The 25,576-nt window shown below is 31.5% G+C and overlaps 1 protein-coding gene across 11 annotated transcripts in view; it reads left to right on the forward strand.

Annotated features, from left to right (window-relative positions):
- The window catches only part of LOC132730605 (nucleolysin TIAR-like), a 159,581-nt gene that overhangs the window by 74,541 nt on the left and 59,464 nt on the right, over positions 1-25,576 (forward strand). The window contains exon 1 of one of the 11 annotated variants that reach the window (XM_060716565.1): positions 21,614-22,417. The exons of the other annotated variants lie outside the window; for them this stretch is intronic. Within the exon in view, the coding sequence (XP_060572548.1) occupies positions 22,142-22,417 (276 nt within the window). The 5' untranslated portion in view covers positions 21,614-22,141. Of the gene's footprint in view, positions 1-21,613; positions 22,418-25,576 lie in introns of those variants that run through there. 11 annotated transcript variants of the gene reach the window in all.

Below are 25,576 nucleotides of genomic sequence, written 5' to 3' on the forward strand. Positions count from 1 at the left end.
CAATGGGCTGATATTGCATCGAGGTCTTTGATATAATCTAAATGGTGCATTAAAACGATGTCTTCCAAACCAATAGGACATTTACACTACATTAAGGAAGGAAATTTAATTACCAACAGCCAAGTCTTCCATTCTCAATAATAATTTGTTTGCTGAAGACTATAATTGTTTGATTTATGTATTTTGGATTCCTTACCATAGTTTTCAATTTCTTCGTATTATGTGGTTGATATTCCGTAAATTGGCATAAAAAAGTTTAAAAAAACCAAACAAAACCCCAAATAAACGGTTGATCATGGTTATGCACCAGTGTGGTGATCACAAGACATGAAAATTAATGTTTGCAGATATATCCTCTCTGGTGTCCAAATTTTGAAATAGTGTTACTGTTATAAAAGTAAGTTTATAAATGCGTTAATCACTTGCTGTGGTGCAACATTGTTTGACAAACCCACATTTTATTCTGAATATTTAAATTTGTTTGTTTCATTAGGAAAAAAAACAAAACAAAAAAACAAAAAACCAAGAGAAAAAAAGGATCTGTTACAAAATGACGTATAGTCACAGTTGTAATTAGTTAACTAGAAAGGTGCCATCTGGGCTCTGTCTTTCTTAATTAAGTATGTTTTCTCTCACTTACAGACATAGTCAGGTTTTTTCCCCTCCACTGCATTTGTTGTTTTTTTCTCTCTCTTTGACAGACACTGTATCACAGTGAAGGAATTGTTAAGTTTTACACGACTGCCAGTGTGGAAGACACATCTGCTGTGTTGCACGAATTGTCAGTGTCATCGCCGTGGAAATTTATTTATTTTATTTCTGTGGTCAAATTGGTTTCTAGATTGGGGAGGAAATTGGCTCTTGTCCCTTATAATTGTCTATATAGAGAAGTATAGTAAAACAAACGTGTATTGTAGGAAATGGAGTTTCTTTCTTTATCGAAGATAATTTTTTTCTGCTGATGTAACATAGAGGATAGGCAGACGGTATAATTTCATTATGCTGGTCGCACTAATCACATATTATGATGCTAAAGATAGACTTTTCTTCTCTAATCATTAGCTCATTATGATAATTTATTATTACATTTTGTGATCACATAAAACAAGGGCCTGTATATGTAAATATGTGTATAAATGTAAACAAGCCAAGTCAGCGGCTGAAGAGTCAGTCAACTTGAAAAAGTGTGGGTAGATTATGTCAACAAAATCTCTGTGTGTTATAATGTAGAAATAATAAAAAAAAAACGCTTTTATACAAACATGCTGAAACGAAATTTAATCACATTTTTTGATGGCACAGTTTTTAACCTTTTTTTTCAAGGGAATGAAATAGCTTTGTTAGCAAGATTTTACAAAATACAAGCGAAAAAAAATAGTGATGTTATAATTATTACAGATAAACAAATTACAAATTTGTTCTAATGAACAGTTAAGTTATATAATTATATGCATATATCATTTTTGCTTGCACCATGAATTACAAATATAAAGTATTGTGGTTGCTTATCTGGTTGTAGCTTTGCAGATAGTAAGATCTGCTGAAGAAGTTAAATTCTATGAAGTTATAAGGTAATGTGGTGATATATATAATTATATGACAAGGCAAGAAATTAAATTTATTGTACAATATGCTATTTATTATTAATATACTCGGTATGTTGTATCACAGATTTGAATGCAATAAATAAGATATAGCACTGTTAAGTGTGCAATAAGTTTATGTGTTAATGTGATGTGTAGCTGTCAGATAAAGTAATCAATGATGTAACAATGTAAGATAACTAAATTGGATAAAATTCTGCAGGAAGTAAGTAATTGAAAGATATAGATAGGGTATCAATTATCCAATTACATTGATTTGCTACTGATTCACATGCTGTAAGTGATAATATGTCACTGAGTGACATGCAGGAAGTTGGCATATTACGCTGCTGAATGAACAATGTGAGAGTTATTGCACTTAGAACAAGTTAAGAAGTAGGACAATGTAATGTAATTAGAGATAAATAATGCTGTTAAGTTAGAAATTAAATTAAGTGCGTTATATTATTGTATAGCAGGAGCTGACAGGTTCACATGAATTGTTGGAAAAACTAATCTTTTATTTCTTGTCTTCAGGTAATGATAGTGAGTCTTGCTTCCTGGAAATGTCCCGTCAAAAATAAGGGTACCATTTTCTAACCTTTTTCTTTCTTTTTTTTTATTTTTCTTTCTTCTAGTCTTGACTTTTTTTATATTTATCAGTCAGCCTAGTCATCAATATATGTATGGTAGAGTAAAGTTAAAGTCGTTTCTTTTTTTCTAATTTGATATTTTTTTAAAACTTTTTTTTTTTGCATCATTTTTAACAATTTGTTTCTTACACCATTTCTTAATAAGGCCATTGAAATCCAGTCTTAAACCGGCATAACAGTTTTGTGAACTCACTTTTACTATGAAGTAAATGCAGGTAATCGTATAATTAGAGGATAAATGTGAGGCTAGTTAAAAAAAAAGGCTTACCTTAGGCATTACTTTTTATCTGCCTTTTAATAAAACCACAGCCAGGATAAGTTACCTTTTGCAGAAGAGATATTGCCATGTGTATTATATTACATAAGAAACTTGGTTATATATATACATTCATATTACACCACAAAATTTAATGTGGTTAAAGATCTATAAAGATTTTGTGTTACACCAAATGCTTCATGTAACAAACTAGATTTTGTTAAATGAATATAAACTTACATCACAAACTAAGTTATAAAATACCTCAAACTTGGTCATATAAAATCACAGAATTGGTGAAATATTATATAACAAGCTTGTTAAATGAATATCACAAAATTGAATATATAAATATATCACAAACCTGGTTATATACATGTTACAAAATTGGTTATATAAGTATCACAAATACGGATATATATAATACTTCAAATAGCTTGGTTATATAACAAAAGGCATCACATGTTACATATACATATATTACATAAAAAAAACCTAATGTTATATAATAATTTCACATTAGAGACTTAGATTAGTATGAAATACTTTTTAAAGTCCTTAAACCCTTAACTGACTCGGATTTTTCTCCCTCCAGATTTATGTTTTGTTAAGAATGACTCAAAAAAGGAAATTTGTTTATTTCATTCAATGCCAAAATTGTCTACTGAAATGGTCGTTAAAAAAAATTAGGCTGGTAAGAATGTCCTCTGGGATTGAATTTGTCTGCTTTGGCATTTCTAATACAAATTGGGTTGGCAGGTATATCTATTGGGATTAAAATGGAACGTGGGATAGGGGAGTATTGTATTTTCCTACTGCATCTACACAAGAAATAGCTTTACTTCGTATTTTAAATCGCTTAAAACAGGAATTGAGATCGGTATAAATAAATCACGACCGATGTATGAAGAACCTAGTCTGTATACACTCAGATGTAAGGCTTGCATTTTCTCTTATCTGTGAAATAGGTTTCTAAAAACAAATTTAGTTTATGACAATGGAATTTGTAGATTTATCTTTGAAATAAGGATACTTTCTGCAAGGGTAGCAGAACATGCTAAGACAATTGACTTTATCTGCTAAAAAAAATATTTTTCATTTCGTTTTGTGAAGATTTTTTTTTTGAAAGTCTTTGATTCCTGTAATATTAAGAGAGAGGAAATCCTAGGCCCATTATGGCTCCCCCCTGCAAAAACAGACTAAACATGTTATCATACCAAAAATTACCATTTTTCCATTTAGGGTCCATTATTAAGCTAATAAGGTTTCCATGGCAAATGGCTGTTTTTTAATCAGTTTTTAAAACCAGTGTGTTTTTGAAATCATTATTGCAATTATCTTCTGTAAAAGAAGTGTGTTTCACAAACTGTTTTCTGTTGGGGTATGACTTAGGATTATTCTGACATGGTTACCATCGGAGGATATTTTGTAAACATACAAATTTTGAAAATCGTGAAACTTTGGTTGTTACCTGTATCGGAAGTCTCTATTCGGTCCCTTTTACTTGTTGTATCTTTTCTTGTTTTTCCCCCATTATTCATTTTCAGTTTTATGGTAAAATGTTTTCCCCCCGTGGTTTAGTGTTTTCATTGAATGGCATCAAGTCAAATATACATTTCCATTTTTCTCTTGTAATTGTTTCATATCTATTTTTCAATTTTCGCAATTTTTCTATTCTTTTGATATTTTTCTATTGAACATTGAAAATAAAAAAAAGAATTTCTTTGTTTTTGTTTTATGTGTCTTGGAAGTACTTCCTATTTTTTGTTTCAATTATAATTATGCTTTTTGCTTTATTTTTTCTTGTTACTTTTTGTTTACTTTGGGTCCCAGTGTTTTGTTTTCTTGTGCAAATTTATTTGAAGATTAAAATTTTACTGTCATACACTTTGACCAATTGGCCAATTTTCCAAACTGCGTACTTTTAACTGAAATATTTTCTCACTGAAAAAAATATATTTATGTTATGTTTTAATACTGCACTTACTAACAATTTGTAACCTAAATTTCTTTTCTTTTTTTTCGCATTTTTTACAGCATTTCACATAGTTGGCAGTGTGTCAGAAACTGCCCAATATTTCTATTTATTTTGTATCACAGACCAGCCATATTACTTGTTACGATACTAACTGTTAGTCAAAATATTGGCAGTTTTTATCTTAATGCTTTGAAAAGTTTATTTTCTAATTTAGTCTCAAAGGGTTGTGTGATGGTTTTTTAGAACAAGACTACCATTTTAAAGTTATGAGTAAATGGAGGATAAATTCTACTGCATGTCATTATAAACAAACAACTTTTATTTTAAACCAGTTTTAAGCATTAAACTGCTTAAATTCCTGAATGAACTTGTTTTCAGCTTTCATTTTTGACTCAGTGCATTGGATATCATAAAGAAAGTATGGCATGTATCAGTAGCAAGCTGACTTGGTCTAAGGCTGTACAATTTGAAGGGGCTACATTGTTTATTTCTGCATGATATTATCATTTGATACCTGCAGAAAAGCACCATCCCCATCCCCTTCTATCCCAATCTCCACCCCACACGCCTCTGAATTGCCCAGATAACTCAATTTATATGAATTTTTAGAAATGATGACTCAGCAAATTTTTGTTGGAAAAAGAAAATTTTAGGCCAGGACGGGGGGACAAGCGAAGGGTTAGTGCTGGACGTGTAATTTTTGATGATTTTGTTTATTTTCTATAGAAAATGTAATGTATTAACCTGCATTGTAGATGTTTTTTGCAAACTTTTTCCAGCATTGGTAGAGTGAGACCAGCATGCTTTCAGCAGTAACATAGGAAAGCTGCCTTATAAACTTTTTCATATTATTATGATATTTTCAGATATATAATCAATATAATTATATTCATACTTTTTGTGATAACTATTGTGAACTTGTCTGAGGAATGACTAGTATTGTAACTTGTATAACTTAGATTTTTATTCTTAGATTATTTTCTGCCTGTATTTTTTTTTTATATGATCAGTGTCTGTAAAATAGAGATAAAAAATATATATCTAGAAAATATTTTCCTATTTCCTGTTTTGAATGTTTCTTACCCTTTTGAAATATCTTTTAAATTTTGTGCTTTTAAAATTTATCACTTTATACATTAACATTTTTTTATAACTTTATTATATACTTTTTATATAAAGATAACTTTTAATAATATTTTCGCAAGATTTTTTACTAGTATAAAAATTTATATAATTATTATCAATGATTTGTTCAGAGAGCTCTACACGGATTTTTTTTTCTCAATTTATTCTAGAAATTATTGCATATGTTTAGTTTATTATTAATCATGTAAAAATATGTTGAAACATGCTGTATTTTTACTTTGTTTATTGGTGTAACATGTAATGAAATGAAATGATGATAGTTAATGATTCTACATGTTGATTTGGGGAATATTTGGGTAAAAATGTCTCCAACTTGTTTGTATTCCCATGTAAGATAATGGATTTGCTGGTGACTCAATTTTAATATCTTTAAAATTATACAATCTAAGTGTTTTATTCTTTGCATAATTTGCATAACAACACAAAATCCCTCCTGATGTGAAAAAATGTTTAACGTTGCACTTTTTAAATAAAGATCAGTTAGTTTTTTTTTCGAATATTTAAATTAAACAACGAAATACCAGATATACTTAAGTTGGTTGCTTAGTTACTGCAAGAATTTTTTCTCCCTTTGAAATGTAGATATAAAACTATGGTTTAAACATTTTTAATAATCATTGAAAGGAGAAAAATGTAAGGGTTAAACACGAAGTTTGGGGAAAGGGAAAAAAAATTTGAAAACATAGGTTTTGATTTAAGGGGGAGGTTTTATGTTGGTTTTGCCCAAAGGAATGAAATTTTTCCTCGCATTATTTACCTAAATTAACAGGGAAAATTATGACCCATTAAAAATTTGTGACAAATCGGGGCACTAACGAGTACCCTGCCCTCCAAAATCAAAATTTTAGTTAAGGCCTCATTAATTTATTTAAAAATTTAAATTTTCCTTATGGGTTTTGGGGAAATAAATTTTTAAATTAACCCCAAAATCAATTTTTTTTTCCCACGCCCCTTAAAGAAATTTTACCCAAACCTATATGGTTTGTTTTTAATGATTATCTTTTAACGAAATTTGGGATGATAGTTTTCATTAATATTTTGTTGTTTCATTTTTGCCACCAGAAAAATAACCCTTCAAAAAAGGGAATTGATGTTTTTCTGTTTTTTTTTTAACTAAGAGCGGTCGGGCAAATTTTGATATTTAATTTAAGGGAGTGGGGGGTAAATGAAAAAAAAAATTTTCAGAACCAGTTGATAAATAAATTTTGAGAGTTTTGTTGCTAGTAGGGTAATTTGCAAGTTAAAATGGATTTCCCCCTTTTGTAAAAGCTGGACCAAGCACATTGGAGCCGCGTCCCCCCACTCTCTTACTGTTGGTCCACCCCTCAATTACGACGGGATTTGAAGTTGCTATTGCTAATTATAAATGACTTAATTGCTTAAAGTAAGGCCAATGTGCATGTATGTGTAGTGTGATGTAAGACTTATATATGACTTTATAATACTGCACGTTTGTAACGTCATTTTTCATTGGATAATCGTGACGTTTATATAGTTTTATATACACGGCTGGTGCCGATTCATGAAGAAATCTTACTTTTTATGCCCCCACAGAGTGGGAGCATATAGCGTTGCACTTGTCCTTCCGAGTGTCCGTCAGTCCGTACGTCCGTCCGTCCGTCCGTCCCGAAATCTTGTGAACGCAACTCCTCTTAAACCGGATGGCAGATTTTGCTTAAACTTACAGGGATGAACAACCTTAATGTGTAGATGGTAGTAAAGGAAGGAATTTATGCTGGGACCAAATTTAACAGAATTATGGCCCTTTGTTGATTTTTTCACTATATACTATGTAGAAATTTTGTGAACGCAACTCCTCTTAAACCGGATGGCAGATTTTGCTTTAACTTCCAGGGATGAACAACCTTAATGTGTAGATGGTAGTAAAGGGAGGAATTTTTGCTGCGACCAAATTTAACAGAATTATGGCCCTTTGTTGATTTTTTCACTATATACTATGTAGAAATTTTGTAAACGCAACTCCTCTTAAACCGGATGGCAGATTTTGCTTAAACTTCCTGGGATGAACAACCTTAATGTGTAGATGGTAGTAAAGGGAGGAATTATTGCTGGCGACCAAATTTAACAGAATTATGGCCCTTTGTTTATTTTTTCACTATATACTATGTAGAAATTTTGTGAACGCAACTCCTCTTAAACCGGATGGCAGATTTTGCTTAAACTTACAGGGATGAACAACCTTCATGTGTAGATGGTAGTAAAGGGAGGAATTTTTGCTGCAACCAAATTTAACAGAATTATGGCCCTTTGTTTATTTTTTCACTATATACTATGTAGATATTTTGTGAACGCAACTCGTCTTAAACTGGATGGCAGATTTTGCTTAAACTTCCAGGGATGAACAACCTTAATGTGTAGATGGTAGTAAAATGAGGAATTTTAGCTGCGACCAAATTTAACAGAATTATGGCCCTTTGTTTATTTTTTCACTATATACTATGTAGATATTTTGTGAATGCAACTCCTCTTAAACTGGATGGCAGATTTTGCTTAAACTTACAGGGATGATCAACCTTAATGTGTAGATGGTAGTAAAGGAAGGAATTTTTGCTGCGACCAAATTTAACAGAATTATGGCCCTTTGTTGATTTTTTCACTATATACTATGCAGAAATTTTGTGAACGCAACTCCTCTTAAACCGGATGGCAGATTTTGCTTAAACTTCCAGGGATGAACAACCTTCATGTGTAGATGGTAGTAAAGGAAGGAATTTTTGCTGCGATCAATTTAACAGAATTATGTCCCTTTGTTTATTTTTAGTTTTCAACTTGTGGCACATGTAGTCCAAAAAAATATTTGACCTAAAGTATTAAGATTGACAGAACAGTGGCGTGTGGGGGCATCCGTGTCCTATGGACACATTTCTAGTTTTCTCTAAAAATGATACTTGCTGTATTATAAATTTGTTATAAAGATTGTTGACAGGTTATATGGCCGTATATAAATGGCTGTTTGCAATATAACCCTCGCCTAACAGCTCGGGTTATATTTACAAATAGCCGTTTGTATAGGGCCATATAACCTGTCAACAATCTTTATAACTAACATTATACTGTTAGAAGCTCAATTTTCTTATGTTAAGATCCCTTTAATTAACGATGGGCAGATCAAAATTGGGAAGTTGACAAAGTTTATATTTTGTTCCCTCTTAGATAAATGTAAGGTGAAGAATGCCATATAAGGAAGTAAGTTTTCAATACAAAAAGCATAGCACAGATAAACACTTTCAGTGTCATACATATGTCATTAAAACAACGGAGATGTATTTTAATTCAGTTTTGAAGATGTGGAGCACACATGTTTTATAATGCTCTTTATGAGAGCATCTGTTTTGATGCTCTTAAAATTACAGAATGGAATGGTTTCAGGCAATCTTAGAAAATAATGTAATAAAACCGGTATACTGTAGTGGCTTTATTAAAAATTGATGTGAACATCCTTAATATTTAGTCTGCAACTGGCAAAATATACAGTATACAGGGGTAATATTTTATGCACAGGGAAAGTGAAAAAAAAAATGTTGGTATCACTGGAAAGTTATTGATACAAAAGGGTAAAATACTGATATTGCAATTGTAAAAATACTGATATCAATGGGTAAATTCCTGTTATCATACAGGTCAAGTGCTCATAATATTAGGCAAGGTGCAAATATCACCTGGATGAAACATTGATATATCAATGGGTATCATACAGATATCATTGGAACCTATTGGGGTAAAAGACTGATATAAGTGAGTAAATTAAAGATATCAATATGGGAAATTATGATATCAATGGTTCAAGTACCAACATTCCTCACACTGACAGAAATGGAAAATTTAACAAAATAGTACCTTTGAACATTTATTCGGCTTTGATACCCTAGGAATGGTTTCTTTGTAACTTTTAAGTGGTGATAAATTTTGTAAATTTTGGTATCGTTTTTCCAGCAGTAGGGAAATTTAACATATTAAATGAGAGTACTAGATAGATACTGGTGATATGTTGTCTATGTCACCCAGGCATCAGCTGTTCCTGGTACTAAAGCATGTTGGTCTGTATATCACACAAAACTTACAGCTGCCTTTGAAGGAGTATGGACACTCAGCATTCTGGAGAATGCTAAAAATTAGTCTCGTATAATTCTATAAAATATGTGAAAGAAGAAAATTAATGACGGAACAGTAATATTGTACCATTCTATTATTGTGTTTTTGTTTTTACATGTCTGTACAAAGATAAACTGAACAGAATAAAATTGCCCTTTCAAAATTAGAAAACAAAGAGAGGGGAAAAAAGTTAACATTTCCCTACAGGGAGTTCACAATATCTGTGGTGTTACGAACACCTATTCATAGTCAAACACAAAAATGTTCTGCATTTCACTACATCCCATCTCTAAAACCTTTCCCCCCCAACCCCAAATTTATGGTTGATTTAATTTAAATTTAGGAAAACAAAGGGGAAAAAAAATTTTTTCCCCCAAAAAGGAAATTTTTATAGAATGTTCCCAGCCCGGGAAAAATTTTTATGAATACTTTTTAATTTAAGGGATGTTTTCACACTCAGTGGCCCTTTTGCTTTTTTTCTGTTAAATTGGGCCCAAATCTCAGGAAATTGCTTACATTAAACTTTGTTTGTGAACATCCTCCCGGGACAAATTTTCCGTGCCAAACCCTTTCTTGCTAAATTTAAAAATAATTTCAAAATTTATAAACGGGTTTAAAAGTTACCCCACTACAAAAAACATTAAAAACCATTTTCTTTTTATTGTTTTTTCCCGAAAACCCCGGTCGATAGGAAAAAGTTAAAATGAAAATCTTTCGGTTAGGCTTTTTAGAAAACAGTCAAAAAGCCCTGGGGCCCAATTTGTGCATATTGTTTAATGCAGGTCAAATAAGTAAAAAGCTGTTAAAAGGATGATACAAGATTATGTAGGTCAGAAATTCAATTATTAACATTACACTGGTATTATCATTTACACTGGCAATTCCATTTAAGTTTTGTTTCAATGTTACACCATCACATATTTTAACAACAGAATTAACCATTTGAGATGGTCACAGGAAAACAAATTATTTTTTTGATTTGGCCTGAAATGTTATCTGTATTGTTTATACTGATGGTAATGTTGTACAACCTCGTTGGCTTTTTCAATAACTTATTAACTTGGCATCTGCAAAACAGGAAACCGGATAGTGTTTTAATATTTGATATATTTCTAATATATTGCTTGAAAACCGAAACGTGTAAATAAAGGAGATGAATTAATAATGAATGGCCATTGTCACGAAACATTTTGATCTGTTATTAGTCACTTGGAAACGCATAATTTAACCTTTCTCAGAAGTGCTTATGTTTACCTTTTTTAGAAAATGCAGAATTTTACCTTCTTTTTTTTGAGAAATGCAAAATTTTATGGGTTTTTTTGGGAAAAGCGCAAAATAAATTTAAGTTAGATTTCATGGAGTGTAAATATTTCTTGTATTGTCATTTCAAATTATTTTTTTATCAATACTTATTCTGCTTGGTCCAAGAAAAGTTCTAAAATATCTGTTTAGTTTGCAGAAATTACATGTATTCCACATGCAGTTTTTCTACTATGTATACATATGTGTGAACACACTGGAAATATGAGTCATACATTTACACGGAACTCAGTGTAATTTTTAGAATTTACACATACAATTTATGCATATTTGTATTTGTGATGTAAGAAAATAGTAAATAACAAAAAAATGGAAACTTTAAAAAACACCAAAGGCAAAATCATCGGTGTTTCTGGCTGTATTTAACTGAGTCTGTTAAGGTGCCAATAGTAGATGCAAACTATTCATGCCTCGTATGATTGGTTTAAGCAAAATTCAACATTTAAATATGGAAATGGTGTAATTTCGAATAAAGAAACATACGCAACAATGTTCATAAAGCAGTAGTTGGTTTACCGCTATGTAGTCATTCACGATTTTGATTCCATGTAAAGATAAAGATGTTTCCATGAACAGAACACACACAATCTCTGAAGGAATTGACTGTGATGAACAAACATGGTAGCTGCGTCTTTAAGGCCGTCCTTTTCTATGTTTTTTTTTCCGCCTGAAAATCTCATTTCTGCTAATGAAAATTTCCTTTCACTTTAATGAAGAAATGAACAGTTTTATTGAATTTGGAGGCTTCTATGCACGTTCTGTTTCACTTACAGTGTGCATTTATTGTCTGTTAAAGAATAAAGAAGACGATATGGGAGATGAAAAAAAAAGAAAATCATTTCACTATAGAAATAAAGCAGTTGGGATGTTTTAATTAATTTAAACATGATGCATAGGTTATATAGTTTGGCAAAAACAAAATTTCCCCGTGCAAGTGTACTGGGAATTAAAAAAAGAAAAGAAAAAGACAACAATAACTAAAGAATTCCATATATTTTGAAATAATTTTTTTCCTGTAAATGAAGTTGATTGATTTTCAAGTTGTTGCTGGTGTTGTTTTGAAAAACAAAAAGCATTGAAAATGAATGGGTAATTTTTTATCTTTTTGTATTGTACAACAAACAATATAACATGGTTTTAAATGTTTTTAAAATGGGTATGGTTTTTGGGAAAATTTAAATTTCACAAAGAATTATTTTTCTTTTGGGTGGCGAGGAAGTGATTTTATGAAAAAAAATGAGATTTTTTTGGAAATTTTTGGGGTCCCAAAAAATCATAATTGAAAATTTAAAAAAACATAACAATAGCCGGGGATATATTATTGGAAGTCAATTCATTAGCCTAGAAAATACCACTGAGTTCATAAGCTTCTCTATATTTGTTGTACCTCACGCTGTCTGGTAAAAATATAAGGACACAAGCTAGATTTTTTTAAGGGCAATTTGGTCTTTGGTCTGGTAAAATTTGAGGACACTAGCTATATTTGGTAAAATTTTAGGACAGTAGCGCAGTTTGACTTTTTAAAGCGAGCACTGGCAAAACTAGTTTTCATTATCATATTGTATTGTCCAGTGTGAGGGCATGCATTTTAGTTCCATGCAACATTGTCTTGAGTTTTTTTTTAGGTCAAATTTTTAGAACGCAGGAGAGTAACGTAATTTGTATTAAGTATTATAATCATTTAAATTTATAAATGTAAATATTTTAGAACAGTATACTACAGAATGAATTATGTTTTGGTTGAAGCCACCAAAGATGTTTATGTATAATTGAAATTTACAAAGGTCTTCGTTTAGGGTTCAATTTTCAGAAAATGTCTCAAGAAAATGAAGGTCCATGCTGTCGATTTTGAATCAGTAATACATTTCAAGGGAAGCTATGAAACAAATATTGTTTAAAATGCAGACTGGGTTTGAGTGAGTCCATTCATGTCGAGAGATGGTGTAAAAGTGCGACATCTCTCATGTCGCACTAGCATTGGCTTAGTCCATTCATGTCGAGAGATGGTGTAAAAGTGCGACATCTCTCATGTCGCACTAGCATTGGCTTAGTCCATTCATGTCGAGAGATGGTGTAAAAGTGCGACATCTCTCATGTTGCACTAGCATTGGCTTGAAATACAAAGTTTTAACTTGCAGGGCTCAGGATTAATATATTGGTGTATATCAGAGGAAATCATATTCCATCCCACAATGTACAAAACCCAAACTAGTAAACTTTCTGTACTTAGAGATATTGGTTAATTATTTACAAACTTCTGTAGGCATGGACAATTCATATGTAGGCGTGCAATATGCTTTTGTGGTGAACATAATGTCCCAGAAATAATAACAGTGAAACGCAAAAAAAAAATATATAAAAGAATACAGCAATGATGGAATAATATTGGAAGCCAATTCATTAGCCTTTAAACTGGCAGCACATATATGCCTAGCGCTCTCCAGCTATGGGACCGCAATTTTCATATTGTGTATTGAACACGGAGTCCCTGGGTATATCACTCAGACAGACTAAATATTTATTGTTGATGTTTGTGAAATAATGGACTTCATCATATTCTACATCATGTTTTTATCATTTTTCTGCCAAAATAAATGCTTTGTTTTGTATACTACATACAGTTTTATTTTCCCCAATAGCAGCCAACAGTTATTATTGATATGGTATTGTGTCCATTTTTATTTCGAAATTTTTCTTCTCTCAGAAAATTACGTTTTTAGTATGTTTTTTCATGTGTGTGCTGTTTTTTGCAGTGTTTCTAAAATGATATATTATTTATTTGAACTTTTCAGTCATGAAATATTGTAATTTGTAGTTTTGCGGAAAGGCTTTTATTTATATGGAAAATTGCATGTTCACTTTTTTGTTCTTCTATTTGTTTGGTAATTTATCACTTTTAAGGAAGGAACAATTTATTTATATTTAAATGAAGAAAATGATTAGGTAAGAAGAAAATTACAGTATTTTAAAATAGAAAAAAAAAATAATCTCCTCATTGGTGAAATTAAAGTTTCCTGCAATGTTTTTGTTCTGTTAAAATTTCTGTTAAGTTTTTGGACACTTAAACTTTGCTGAATTTGTAGAATAGATTTCACCCAATGCTTTGAATTTGAAGGAGTCCATTAGAAGGTAAAGCTATGATAGTAACTATAGAACTTGTTTAGAATCCAGAGATGTGGATGTGGGCCTGACTAAACTGGTTGGAAAAAGCCTGCTGTAGCTGCTAGCAATTGAAATTTTTTACGATAATAAAAAATGAAAACAAAGATCAGCAAGGCAAAGGCAATGGTCACAGGACTCAGCCTAAATAAGTCTAATGTCAGAAAATGTTTAAAAGTTTTGAATTCTTGAAAATGCATTAACCACTTTTTTAAGGAGAAAGTAAAAGAAAATTGTTTATCAGTTTACCTGTTCTTTGAATAGGCAACCTTTAGATGGTGGCAACCTTTAGATGGCTTATTTTTGAAATAAAGTAATATTAAAGAGTGAATAGGGGCATCTGTGGCCAAGTGGTGAAGGTCGTTTACATCAAACCCATTGCCACTCACCACTGTGGATTTGTATCCTGCTACAAACTTTTGACTCTTTCATACAAGGAAGCTAACCAGCTAGCTTAGGGAACATCAGTGGTTCAACTTTCAGGTGTCTGTTTGCCCTGAAATAATGCATGGAGAAGCACCTGAGGTCTTCCTCCATCAGTATAGCTGTAAAATCACCATATGATGTATACTGTGTTGTTGTGACGTAAAACCCAGCACAAAAAAAAAACATAAATAAAATGATAGATTTCTTAATTATACAAAATATATCATAAAAAGATATACAGGTATTTAGAGAGAAAACTTTCTAAATATAATCATTTCATAAAGATAATACAAATAAGCCATGGAAAACTACTTTTATAGAATAGTCACAGCTGAAATTTTATAACTTATATCGTTTAATTATTGTTAGATAAGGAATATAAATACAAGTTTTAATGTGACATTATTAATATATAAAACTCATTTTTGTCAATCTCGATCAACATGCTTTTTGTTGTTTTCCGTCCTTGAAACTCTAAATAAGCAAGTTATATTTGAAAAAAAAAATACTTGTTACTTTAAACATATTTATTTTATTTGGCTCAATTGCCAAAAAAGTTCTTGCAACTTACATGAATCATTTTCGAGTCTGCTTACTAGAACAGACCAGTACTGATGTCATACGAGGAACCATGGTCATGACCCGAGTATTGCTCGAACCCATGATATAATGGATTGAGCTAGGTTTAAATGTAGCAGTGTTTCAAATGAAGGGTCTTTGAAAAAAAAAAAAAAAAAACAGAATTTTTATCATACTTAAGTGATATTTAAATTTATTTCGCCATTTCTTATGTTTTACAAATAAGTTATGTTTTAAATTTTTAAGTCTGATAAATTAATTTTTTAAATTTGATGTTTCATGTAATCAAAGCATTCATCGTTTCTCTTTCTTTGTACTATTTAATTGTTGTGCATTTAGCTTCTCATTTTTCATGCAATTTTGTAAATTATTTGAGCTTAATATTTTGTCATCACAATTTTGAAAAATTAATGTGAAAAGAATTGCACAGTTTGATTTTACAGAGCTTTAGTATAACAGGAGTTGAAGGACAATTTTGCATATGAATTCGCCCTACTGAATTGACACGATATTTCCTATGTAATTTGCATAGTTTCTTTTGAACATTTATGTAAACTCCGTTGAACAAATGTTGATGGCTATATGCTTTATTATGTGTTTTCTATTGTTTATAGTAGATAGCATACATTATCTGGTAACATGTGTTTGTATTTTACTTGCATTGTCAGAATGGTGACAGGTTTTCGGGCATTGTCTGTCTGAAAACTTGTCACTAATCGCATCTACTACACATTGTGAGACGTGTTTTATTGTGCAATAAAGCACACACGTTTAGAATTTTTATCGACAAATGCCTATTATGCATAGAAGCCTGTTAAAATACACCAGAACACGACATAGTGCAAGCTATGGGAGACTGAGTCTCATAAAGTGAAAAAATTCTATATTAAGAAAATAATGATACTTAAGATATGGTTAAGATATGGTTGGAAATAGTAACAATATAACTCTAAATACTCCCGCAGGGTCTCCATGGCTTAGTGGTTACGATCACTGAATTTGAAACCACTAGTTTCTCACTGCTTAGTGTTTGAGTCCCCGTCAGCAACTGAATTATTGAGGAATCTGTCATGCATACAGATTTTTGTTAGTTCTACTTATGTGCAAGTTAATGCATGAAAGAAACAGTAAAATTTGACAGTTAGCGAGTGTTAGTTTGATCTGAAACAATAACAACAAACAGTAAAAAAAAATGCAAGTCATTGTAAAATCATTCTTGTAACCAACAGTAAAATAGTAATCCCATAAAACTATCATCTAATGTTTAATACATTTTTTATATGGATAGAAATACTATACATTTTGACCATAATGCCATTCAAGTATTTATTTTTTATTTGGAAAAACCCTATTTCCATATTTTGACATATCTCTTTAAAGCTGTTTATGAACTATAAAATATAGGCGAGCCTTTAATACTGTATTTTTGTATGTTTGAAGCTAGCATTTGTTTGGTTCATTTATTATCATATTATAGTGTCAAGAAAAATGAGTTAAAGGCATTGAGCAGGACAATTTTCCGTCATTTACACACCATCTCTGAAGCATTTAGTGTAGAATTGAGTGGAAATCAATAGATAATCGCTTCGTAATGGCTATCATACACCAAATATTAATGCCGCCTGTCTACAGTAATGGCCCAAGAAGAAAGTGAATGTCGGGGAATAGAAAATGCTCGGACATGATAAGTGTATACAGTACATTCAAAAATAGGGCATTTCTTTTGGCCCTTCTTGTACTTTCTCCATATTTGTTATTGCAATCCTGCAGATTATATCTTAAATTTCTCAATAAAAGCCTTGAAAATGGATACAGTTTTTTTTATTTCATATGGATTGATATTCAGAATAGTGTAAATTGAGAAAATCTTGGTTACAATATGCGGGAAAAGTTATTGCACGCTTCTTGAATGCAAATATTTCAATATTTAATGCCATTCCAATTTGATATATGCCCATTTGTATTCACTGGGAAAGGCTTTTCAGAGCTTTTTTCTGACGAGGGTTCGTTTTTAGTGTGTTTCAGTTTTAATCTTTTAAGTTTTTTCTTTTTACTTGAAGTTATTCAGTATTGTTCACACTTTTGTTTTTCTGACTTATTCTGTCATTATCATTTTCTATTTTTGTTCTGATATTATTCCTATATCTTTAGGTGGCCTCTTCTAGTGGCATTTTTAGAGAAAACTGCTTTATAATTTTATCAAAATCGTTCACTTTGTTCCTTCCCTGGAGAGAGTTTCCAAGAGTACAACATTTATGTGAAGCAATTTTTAATAGGCTTAACAGTTCTTTGATAGTATTGGCATGCCTTATTCATTAATGTATGAATACTGGAGGAAATGAACGAGGATGTCGGACTAATTGAGGATGAAACTATTGAAAGTATTGTATGCCAGCAATGAATTTTGCCCATACAATATTCACAAATGGCTAATAATAACACTTTAGAGATACCCAATTAGTGATAATTTGTGTTGCCTTGTTTTGGAAAATGCGAGAATTTTGTATGTCATCCAGAAGAAATGAATGAATAAAACTATAGGAATCCGATTGTGCCCTAACAGTATAGGTCTATTGATGGGGAATATGAGACTTGTACATAGTCGACCATTGATTGACATGTCTGTCCCATGTCCGCTATTGGAAATGTCACAATTGTTGCAGACTAAATCCACTTAACTACATGAAAAACAGTTTATACTCACAGTTTATCAAGCTGTCTAAATTGCTGCGATCGAAAACCTATTCATTGGTCAGTTTTTGGTCTTGTCTCATAAATTCAATTTTTACATCTAAATGTTTATCAGTGAGAAATAGATTCTTGATATTTTTCTAGTAAGGGATGGGTAAAAAACGCCTTAGACACCTATATATTAATGAGGTTTTAGAAAAAAAGATTCAAGAACTAGAAGTCATAAGTGTTCATTTGTATCTTTGTAACATGAATGAATGGTAGAAACAAAAAAATCATATTAATTTGAAATAAGACACTTAGTTTCAAACAAAAATTATTTTCCTCACAATAGGCTGATATGTTATTATTATAAAGAAAATGTTTCTTATGAATCATTAGTTATGAAAAATGCTTAGCTCAAGAGGGAGAGCATGTAAGACAGGGGTCGCTTGCTTGATCCTTAGGTGTGGCGACAGTTGATCTCGGACATTGAATCTAGTTTCTAATACCACTGATTTAGAAATTCAGCGTTAATGAATTGATCACATTAATATATATCCAGGTAGGCTGCTTAGCTAGACCAATGACAGAGATATGGCCAAAAATGACCTAATATCTGCATAAAAAAAAACCCAGAAAAACAAATAGTTACGTTTGGATGCAAGTAACAATGGTTACATACCTCTAACACAAGCATGAAGTCTAGCCAGACTGCACATCTTACCACTGATACAGAATCAGGCCTGTTTTCTATCAGTGCACATCTTTTCAGTGTGACCTTACTACTCCATTATAGGATACCAAATTCCCTTAAAATTGAGAAAATTTACTAAGATTTTTAAAAAAAGTAAAAAGATTTAAGATTCAGGTATTAATTTACATGTTATGTGCGATTAAGGATTGATTTTGCAGTATTTACTAACATATTTCTGTAGTGTTACTATCGCAAAAAGGGCTTTTCTGCTCTTTTTTGGTAATTTATGTGGATTGCAAGAGCTGTTTGCAATAAGTAAGTTATTTTCTTTGTTCACTTAACAATACTTTTAAAAAAATATTATTTTCATGAAAATGAGCATGAATCTGTAGACATGCTGCTCTAAACTATTAAAAGATAGTTCTAAATATAACCCAAGACAAGCCTATCATTTAAATTAAGCACAGTGCCTTGACTTACAAATATGAATAAAAAAAAAAAAAAAAAAAGAATTATTTTGAATATGTAGGAAAACTTCAGAGTGAGAGTTTAATAACATTTGGAAAAAAACCAGCAAAAACAGCAAAAGTGTAAGCATGATTAGAAATGTTGCAACAGCATAGAAATGAGTGTTATTGATATGTTAACCCATCTTAATCAATGTTGTCCTCCCTGGAGGGTAAAACACTGCTCTCTGTTTTATAAATATGTGCATAACAACAGCACCAAGGATTCTACAGAGTGAGAGGAAAAGAGAAAAGAAAAAGAGCCTGGAGCCAAAAGAAAAAGGAGAAAAACTATTGACGTTTTGATACTGAAATTAGATTAGGGTTAGTTTGCTGATATTCGTTGGAACAGATAATTTATACCGTTGATGGCATTTTAATGAGAAGGTAGCACCTGTTGCTGAAGAGAGGGGGGTGGTTGAAGAGAATTATTTCCTTATTAGGTTATGGCCTTGTGTCACCTTATGTTACCTGTCTACCAAAGCTGTCAACAGAATGTACCATATTGTATATATGTATATGTGTGCTGATTCATTAAATTAAGACAGCAACATAATTGACACTTGGGCTTGTCATTTCTTTCACTTCTTTATTGGTCTAATCTATGCTCTTTATCTATTGCTCTTCTTTATTGCGTATATTATACAATGAATCTTTGTTGTTGTTGTTTCAAATGTACCTTGGATTACAACAACAGAAAATAAAAAAAAACTTTTTCAAGATTGTTTATCTGTTGAGAAAATGGTAATTTATTAACTGGTGTAAGTGTTTCTGCATATTGAAGGTTGACTGCAAAAACTGCTGTAACTTATATAAATTAAAGAAGGACTTACAACAGTTTTGTGGTCACCCCTCGATATATTAATTTGACTTTGTACTTTTGAAATAAAAGAAACTGGAACGGACCATGGACCATTTATTTTTTTGCCCTAAGGAGATGATATAATTCAAGCTAATATCTGTTTAAGCCTCTCACATAACCAAACATGGAAGAAATAGATTCTTCTAAGTCTTACCTAACAGCTGTCTCCCTTCATTAGTTACAAATTTATGGGCTAACGTTTTATGTTCAGATGCCGTATCTTTCCTTCAAAACACCAGCTATCATTAATAAATCATGCACTACTTTTGTGGAGAGATTTTGTGTACAGTGCGGCATAACATGCAATGCTCTTCAATACAGCTGCACAAGTTTTTAAATGGCAGGAAATTTTAACATAGAATTTTATGTTAGAACTGAAGCAGAAAAATGGAAAAACATTAAAAAAAAGGTCCCTGGAAATCATTATATTAAGATTAAATTAACACTTGATAAATAAGAATTAATTAATATCATTAAAAAAAACTACTTCGTTCGGAAAATAGTTTCTTGACCTTGCAGTTATTTTTTTTTTTTTTTTTTTCAAGTTCTTAAATTAAATTTTAAATTTAAAAAGTATCATTTAATCAATTTGGTAGTGGGGATATTTTGTAGGAAGAAAAAAAAGGGATATTTCTGTCCCGTTCATTGTTCATTATGAGTAAAACATTGTTCGTGTAATGGACACAGTGATTGTATGCAGTGTTCTTGCTGTTAATGGACCCGTCAAAAGGTCTACTTAAAATAGCGTGAGATGCTTGTATCGGCTAGAAATCATGAGTTTATAATGTTGACCTGAGATTTCTTCCTCATTCATTTTCTCTATAGAATGACCATGAATAGAATGCCTTGCTAGACAGAGGGCTATATTACTCTCCTAAAGTTCTCCCGATTTTTTGGGGGGATTTTTTATGATTTCGGATAATAGCGTTTAAATAGAAAATGTTAATTATATACTTGACATATAATATGCTGTGTAATAGAAGGGTCGTAAAATTTTAATGTGAAGCTACAGTGCAAGTTCTCATGAACAAAAATTTATTAAATTATGCCGTTTAAAAATGAAAGACCGAGACATCGTGTCATCCTGATTAATCAAAAAAGTTAAAAATCAATTACGCTATTAAGTTTGTATACGACACATCTCCCAATTTTCTATATAGTGTTAAGCTTTTTGTTTGACTGAGATGCGATTAAGAGTGGAAACAGATTACTGTATTGTTGTGAAAAGGCAATTTTTTGAAAGGGCATCTATTGAAAAAAATATTAAACCATTTAGTATGCAACAGACCTTGAAAAATATTAAACATATTAATGGGGGTCTCATCACATTTAAATCAATAATTCATAGCTTGCAAGCAAATGTGGAGAGAAAGTATTTTCATTGGAAATAATAGGGAACGAGCGAGTACTTAAATATTGACACTTCTCATAATTCCCATAGTTGTTTTAGACAAGCATCTTTATTGTGCCAGTGACCGGTACAAATTGCAATCGGAAACCAATGAAATAAATTGTAAATTATATTTATTTAATGTAAATCGGGGCTGTAAGGACAGTGGCGATGAAAAACGAAAATTGACTGGTAGATTATTGTGCTCCGAGACTAGTAATTTTCATGATTTCTAAAAAGCTTAAGGTAACAATTGTAGCATTCAAGTGACAGTATTGGGTTGACAGTTAAATGGAGGTAGAGTTTTATTGACGAGAGTGAGGAAGCCGTGCAAGGATGAACAAACTGTTGCCAGTATACGGCTGCTACCGTTATTATTGATGATGTGTGAATGTATCATCCAGCTACAATACAATAGCTTTGTTTCAAGTTTTATTTGTTCACGGTATAACTGGGTATACGAGTATCGGAGAAGGGGAAAAGGCGAAAAACACTAGGAATTGGATTGGATTTCATATTGGTCTAAGGAGCAGTGTAGCAAAAGACGATCAGTGAAAACATACTCATTTTTAGAGTGGAGAGAGAAAAGTGCATCCATTGACAGTAATTGGCAGGAATTCTCCATAGCAAGATAATTGGAAAATTTTATTTACCCAAGATTACGAAATAGATCGGAAGCCCAAGTGATAGAAGAATGTCTACCTATTAAATAAGGCAGAATTAAAGAAAGGGAAAAAAAGGAGAGTTCAGCAGCTAGAAATAGATTGGAATTTCTACCGTGTTGTGGCTTCAGTAACAGCTATATGTTAGACTACTCCATGTCAACTGGGGGTTTGTATCCAGCTCCGGCTCCTGTCGACCGGATACCTACCGGATATATTAATCCGGTCAGTACAGACCCTGTTGTTAACGGTAACTCATATGTGTGCCTAGTGCCATTCTTTAATCGTTTGGTACAGAATTCGGGACTTATACAAGGCACTACTGGAGTGTTACCTGGGAACGGATTTATTCAAAACTCTAGTCTTACAGGGAGCTACACCCCCATTATTATGGAAACAACGCAAACACCGGCCCTGGTAAGACATATATTTTAATTGTTGATGAAAAACGCGTTCTTTGAAACTTGTAATCAAATCTGGTAAATACATGTTTGCCAACCAAGAGAACGAAAAATGGATAGAATTTAGAGATTTGTTTTCCAACAAATTAATTTTATTAATATATATGTATATTGGTAATTCAATATGCAATTGCTGGAAGATGTTTTCCTTAATAGAATCACACATTATGAAATTTGATTTAATGCAAAAAATATTGCGAGAGAAAGAGTTCCAGATTTAAGGTGAACTGGATTGTTACAAACGTATATTGTTAGGATTTTAATTTTTGGCTTCGGGCAAACTTTTTGTGTTTAATTTGTGTTTATACATGGTCAGCAGCTTTATTTTCATAATTTTTATTTAAAATGTTTTGTTATGCATTAGTTTCAAACAAAAAATAGAAAAATAGACTGTAAAAAAAAAAATAGAATATAGTAAAGTTCTAAAATTATTAATGTCAGATGGCATCCTTATCATGTGTTTACAAAGACCTGAAATATTTCTTTTAAAAATTTCTTTCATAGGTGTTTTGTCATGATGATGATATATGATGATGACAAATATTTTAATCTGTTTTTTTTTTGTTTTTTCATTAATTTCCTTTTTTCACCTGGCCTTTTAACGAGAATCAATACTAAAGAATAAAAGAGGTCCCCGAACAATCAGTTAATACATGACATTTGCATGTCATTGTGTCTCATTCATCGATACTACATTGTTTCATTACTTTGCCTTTGAAAGGTCTACAATTTTACAGAACAAAGCAAAATTTTTATAAAACAAATTTTGTGGAAACTGATCTATTTTCAAACATTTCACATCAATGGTGGTACAGAGTTCATTGAGAATTGGTGACTTTTATGCACTCTCTTCTTTTTTTTTCCCCCCTTTCTAAAAATGATTCAAAAATATATTGTCACCTTTAGTGCAGTAACGGATTAACTCCTTATATAGTTTATTAGGAGTTAACTCGTTACTACACTAATAGTAACCTGTATTGAATACAATGACGTAAATAAGGTTAAAGGTAGAACATATATATTTCAATATTAATGTCCTGGGTTGTATAAGTTTCTGTACATTAATTTTTCTGTTTGTGTATTTGAAGAGGATAAAAAGTTCTTTTAAACTTCTCTCCACAAAACTTATTTAGTTCTTGCCAGTGTCTATATCATTTGCCTTTTCGTGCAAAGTGTTTTGTTGAAATGGAGAGAAAGAGAGATCAGGGCAAATCGTTTTGATTACCCTTGTGTATGACATGTTTGTCCCTCCTTATATTTCAAAGCACACTCTATCTTTTGAAAATAAAGGATGAAACGATTAAAAGGTCTCGGAGATGCAAGCCTTAATTTATTAATTCTTATTTTTTTTTCCATTTCTCCCCTTTTTGGTGAGTAAATGGAGAATAGTTTAAACGTTAAGCCATTAAATGTTAGAACAGTGGCTCTTGAGGGACTTTTAAACTTGTGTAGCCTAACATTACTTGCCCTCAAGTTGGCTATCCATCAGATTCTTAGTGCTTGCTTTTGATTTCAACTCTTTGTAATGGCTGATGTTAAGTTGCATTATCTAACTCATTAGTTTGTATTAAGATTATATTGTCTCCTTTTATTTTACATTAACATGGCTATGAATTTCTCCCCTGTTTGCTCTATAGTCTTCTTATGTATAACATTTTTTTGTTGTTGTCTTATGAAACTGTCATTTATCTTAATGAAAAAAATTGTCCCATTTTGGAATAGAAAGATCCGGATATGATATGAATATTTTCATAAAAGGAGTCTGTAGATGATTCTGACAAATTTTTTTATCGGGGAAATTGATTATTTATTACATCATCTTAACTGTATGTATAATGCAGTTTGAATCAACTTGAATGAATACAATTAATCAGCTAAATTCTTATGTCCTTGACTCTTGACCTTTGATTGTGACCTTTTTTTCGTAACTCAAGGTTAAGGAGAGTTAGAATTGTGATTGAAGTAACTGTTGTTTCTTTGTAATTTTCTGACTGATTTCAATGCTTCTATTGATTTTAAACATGGTGACCTTGAATATATTATGAAATTCCTTGTAAGTGACCTTGACCCTAGGTATTACAATTCAGAAGAATCTTAGTGCATTCTGCAATGCCATTCATAACATCATATGTGCATTTTTCAGTAAACTTCAAGATTTCTGTCAAACTTTTACTGTTTGAATTGTTACGCATAGGGTCAAGGTCACTTATGAGGAATTTTAAATTAAAATCTCTTATATTGCTGTTGAATGAACAGACATTACAGAATGAAAAAAGAGGGGGATTTCTCTATGAAATAAAAGTTGGTTTGAAGCAGAATCTTTTTGAGAAAAAAAGAATTGACCCTTATTACTAGTGAAACAAAAAAGTTCAATGTCGGTAAACTTTTAAAATGCGGTGATTAAATAGTTACGAAATAGTAATAACAACTTTGAAAGGAAGTGTTTTTAACCTATTTAATTTGAAATAAGAGAATAAGAATTAGGGTAATGAAATACTTATTAATTTAATTAAGACATAAAAAATCTACTTTGTGCTTTAACTTATTACTAAGTGTACAATATTGATATAAACGTGGTAAAATTGCTACAAGAACCATTAAATGTGGGGATTGATACGCTCCATAGATATGACATATAGCTGTCATTGACTAGGAATAAAGAATTAGAAATCATGAGACGGAAGGGGAATAACATGATGGTATGGACACTAGAATAATCCTGATGAATAACAAATAAGAGGAGAAGTGGTCTGGGAGTCAACTTGTTGCCCTGACAAACAGGCAAATATTTGATGTGTTTTATGGTCAATAATGGAGCAACGGCTTTTAGCACCTTCAATCTTTGTCTTAAGTCGCTTTCGTTGGAAAGTTGCGGCTTCAATTCTCGACGGTGATGAAATATCAATGGTATTTTGCATGCATGAAGGGGCATTTTATGGGTCTATGGACCTGTTTCTTGATTGATTTCACTCTAGTATGCTTTAAGCTGTTGCGCTGTCCATTGTAATAATTAGTCTGAATATGGAGATCAGCGCAAAATAAAACCTTAATGTTTTGATGATTTGCCTCGTACTATGTTTCCATGTGAATCGTGTGAAAAAATGTACAAGGTTCC

This window comes from Ruditapes philippinarum, unplaced genomic scaffold, assembly GCF_026571515.1.
Source record: "Ruditapes philippinarum isolate M1 unplaced genomic scaffold, ASM2657151v2 ctg1527_1_1_1_1, whole genome shotgun sequence".
Classification (NCBI taxonomy): domain Eukaryota; kingdom Metazoa; phylum Mollusca; class Bivalvia; order Venerida; family Veneridae; genus Ruditapes; species Ruditapes philippinarum.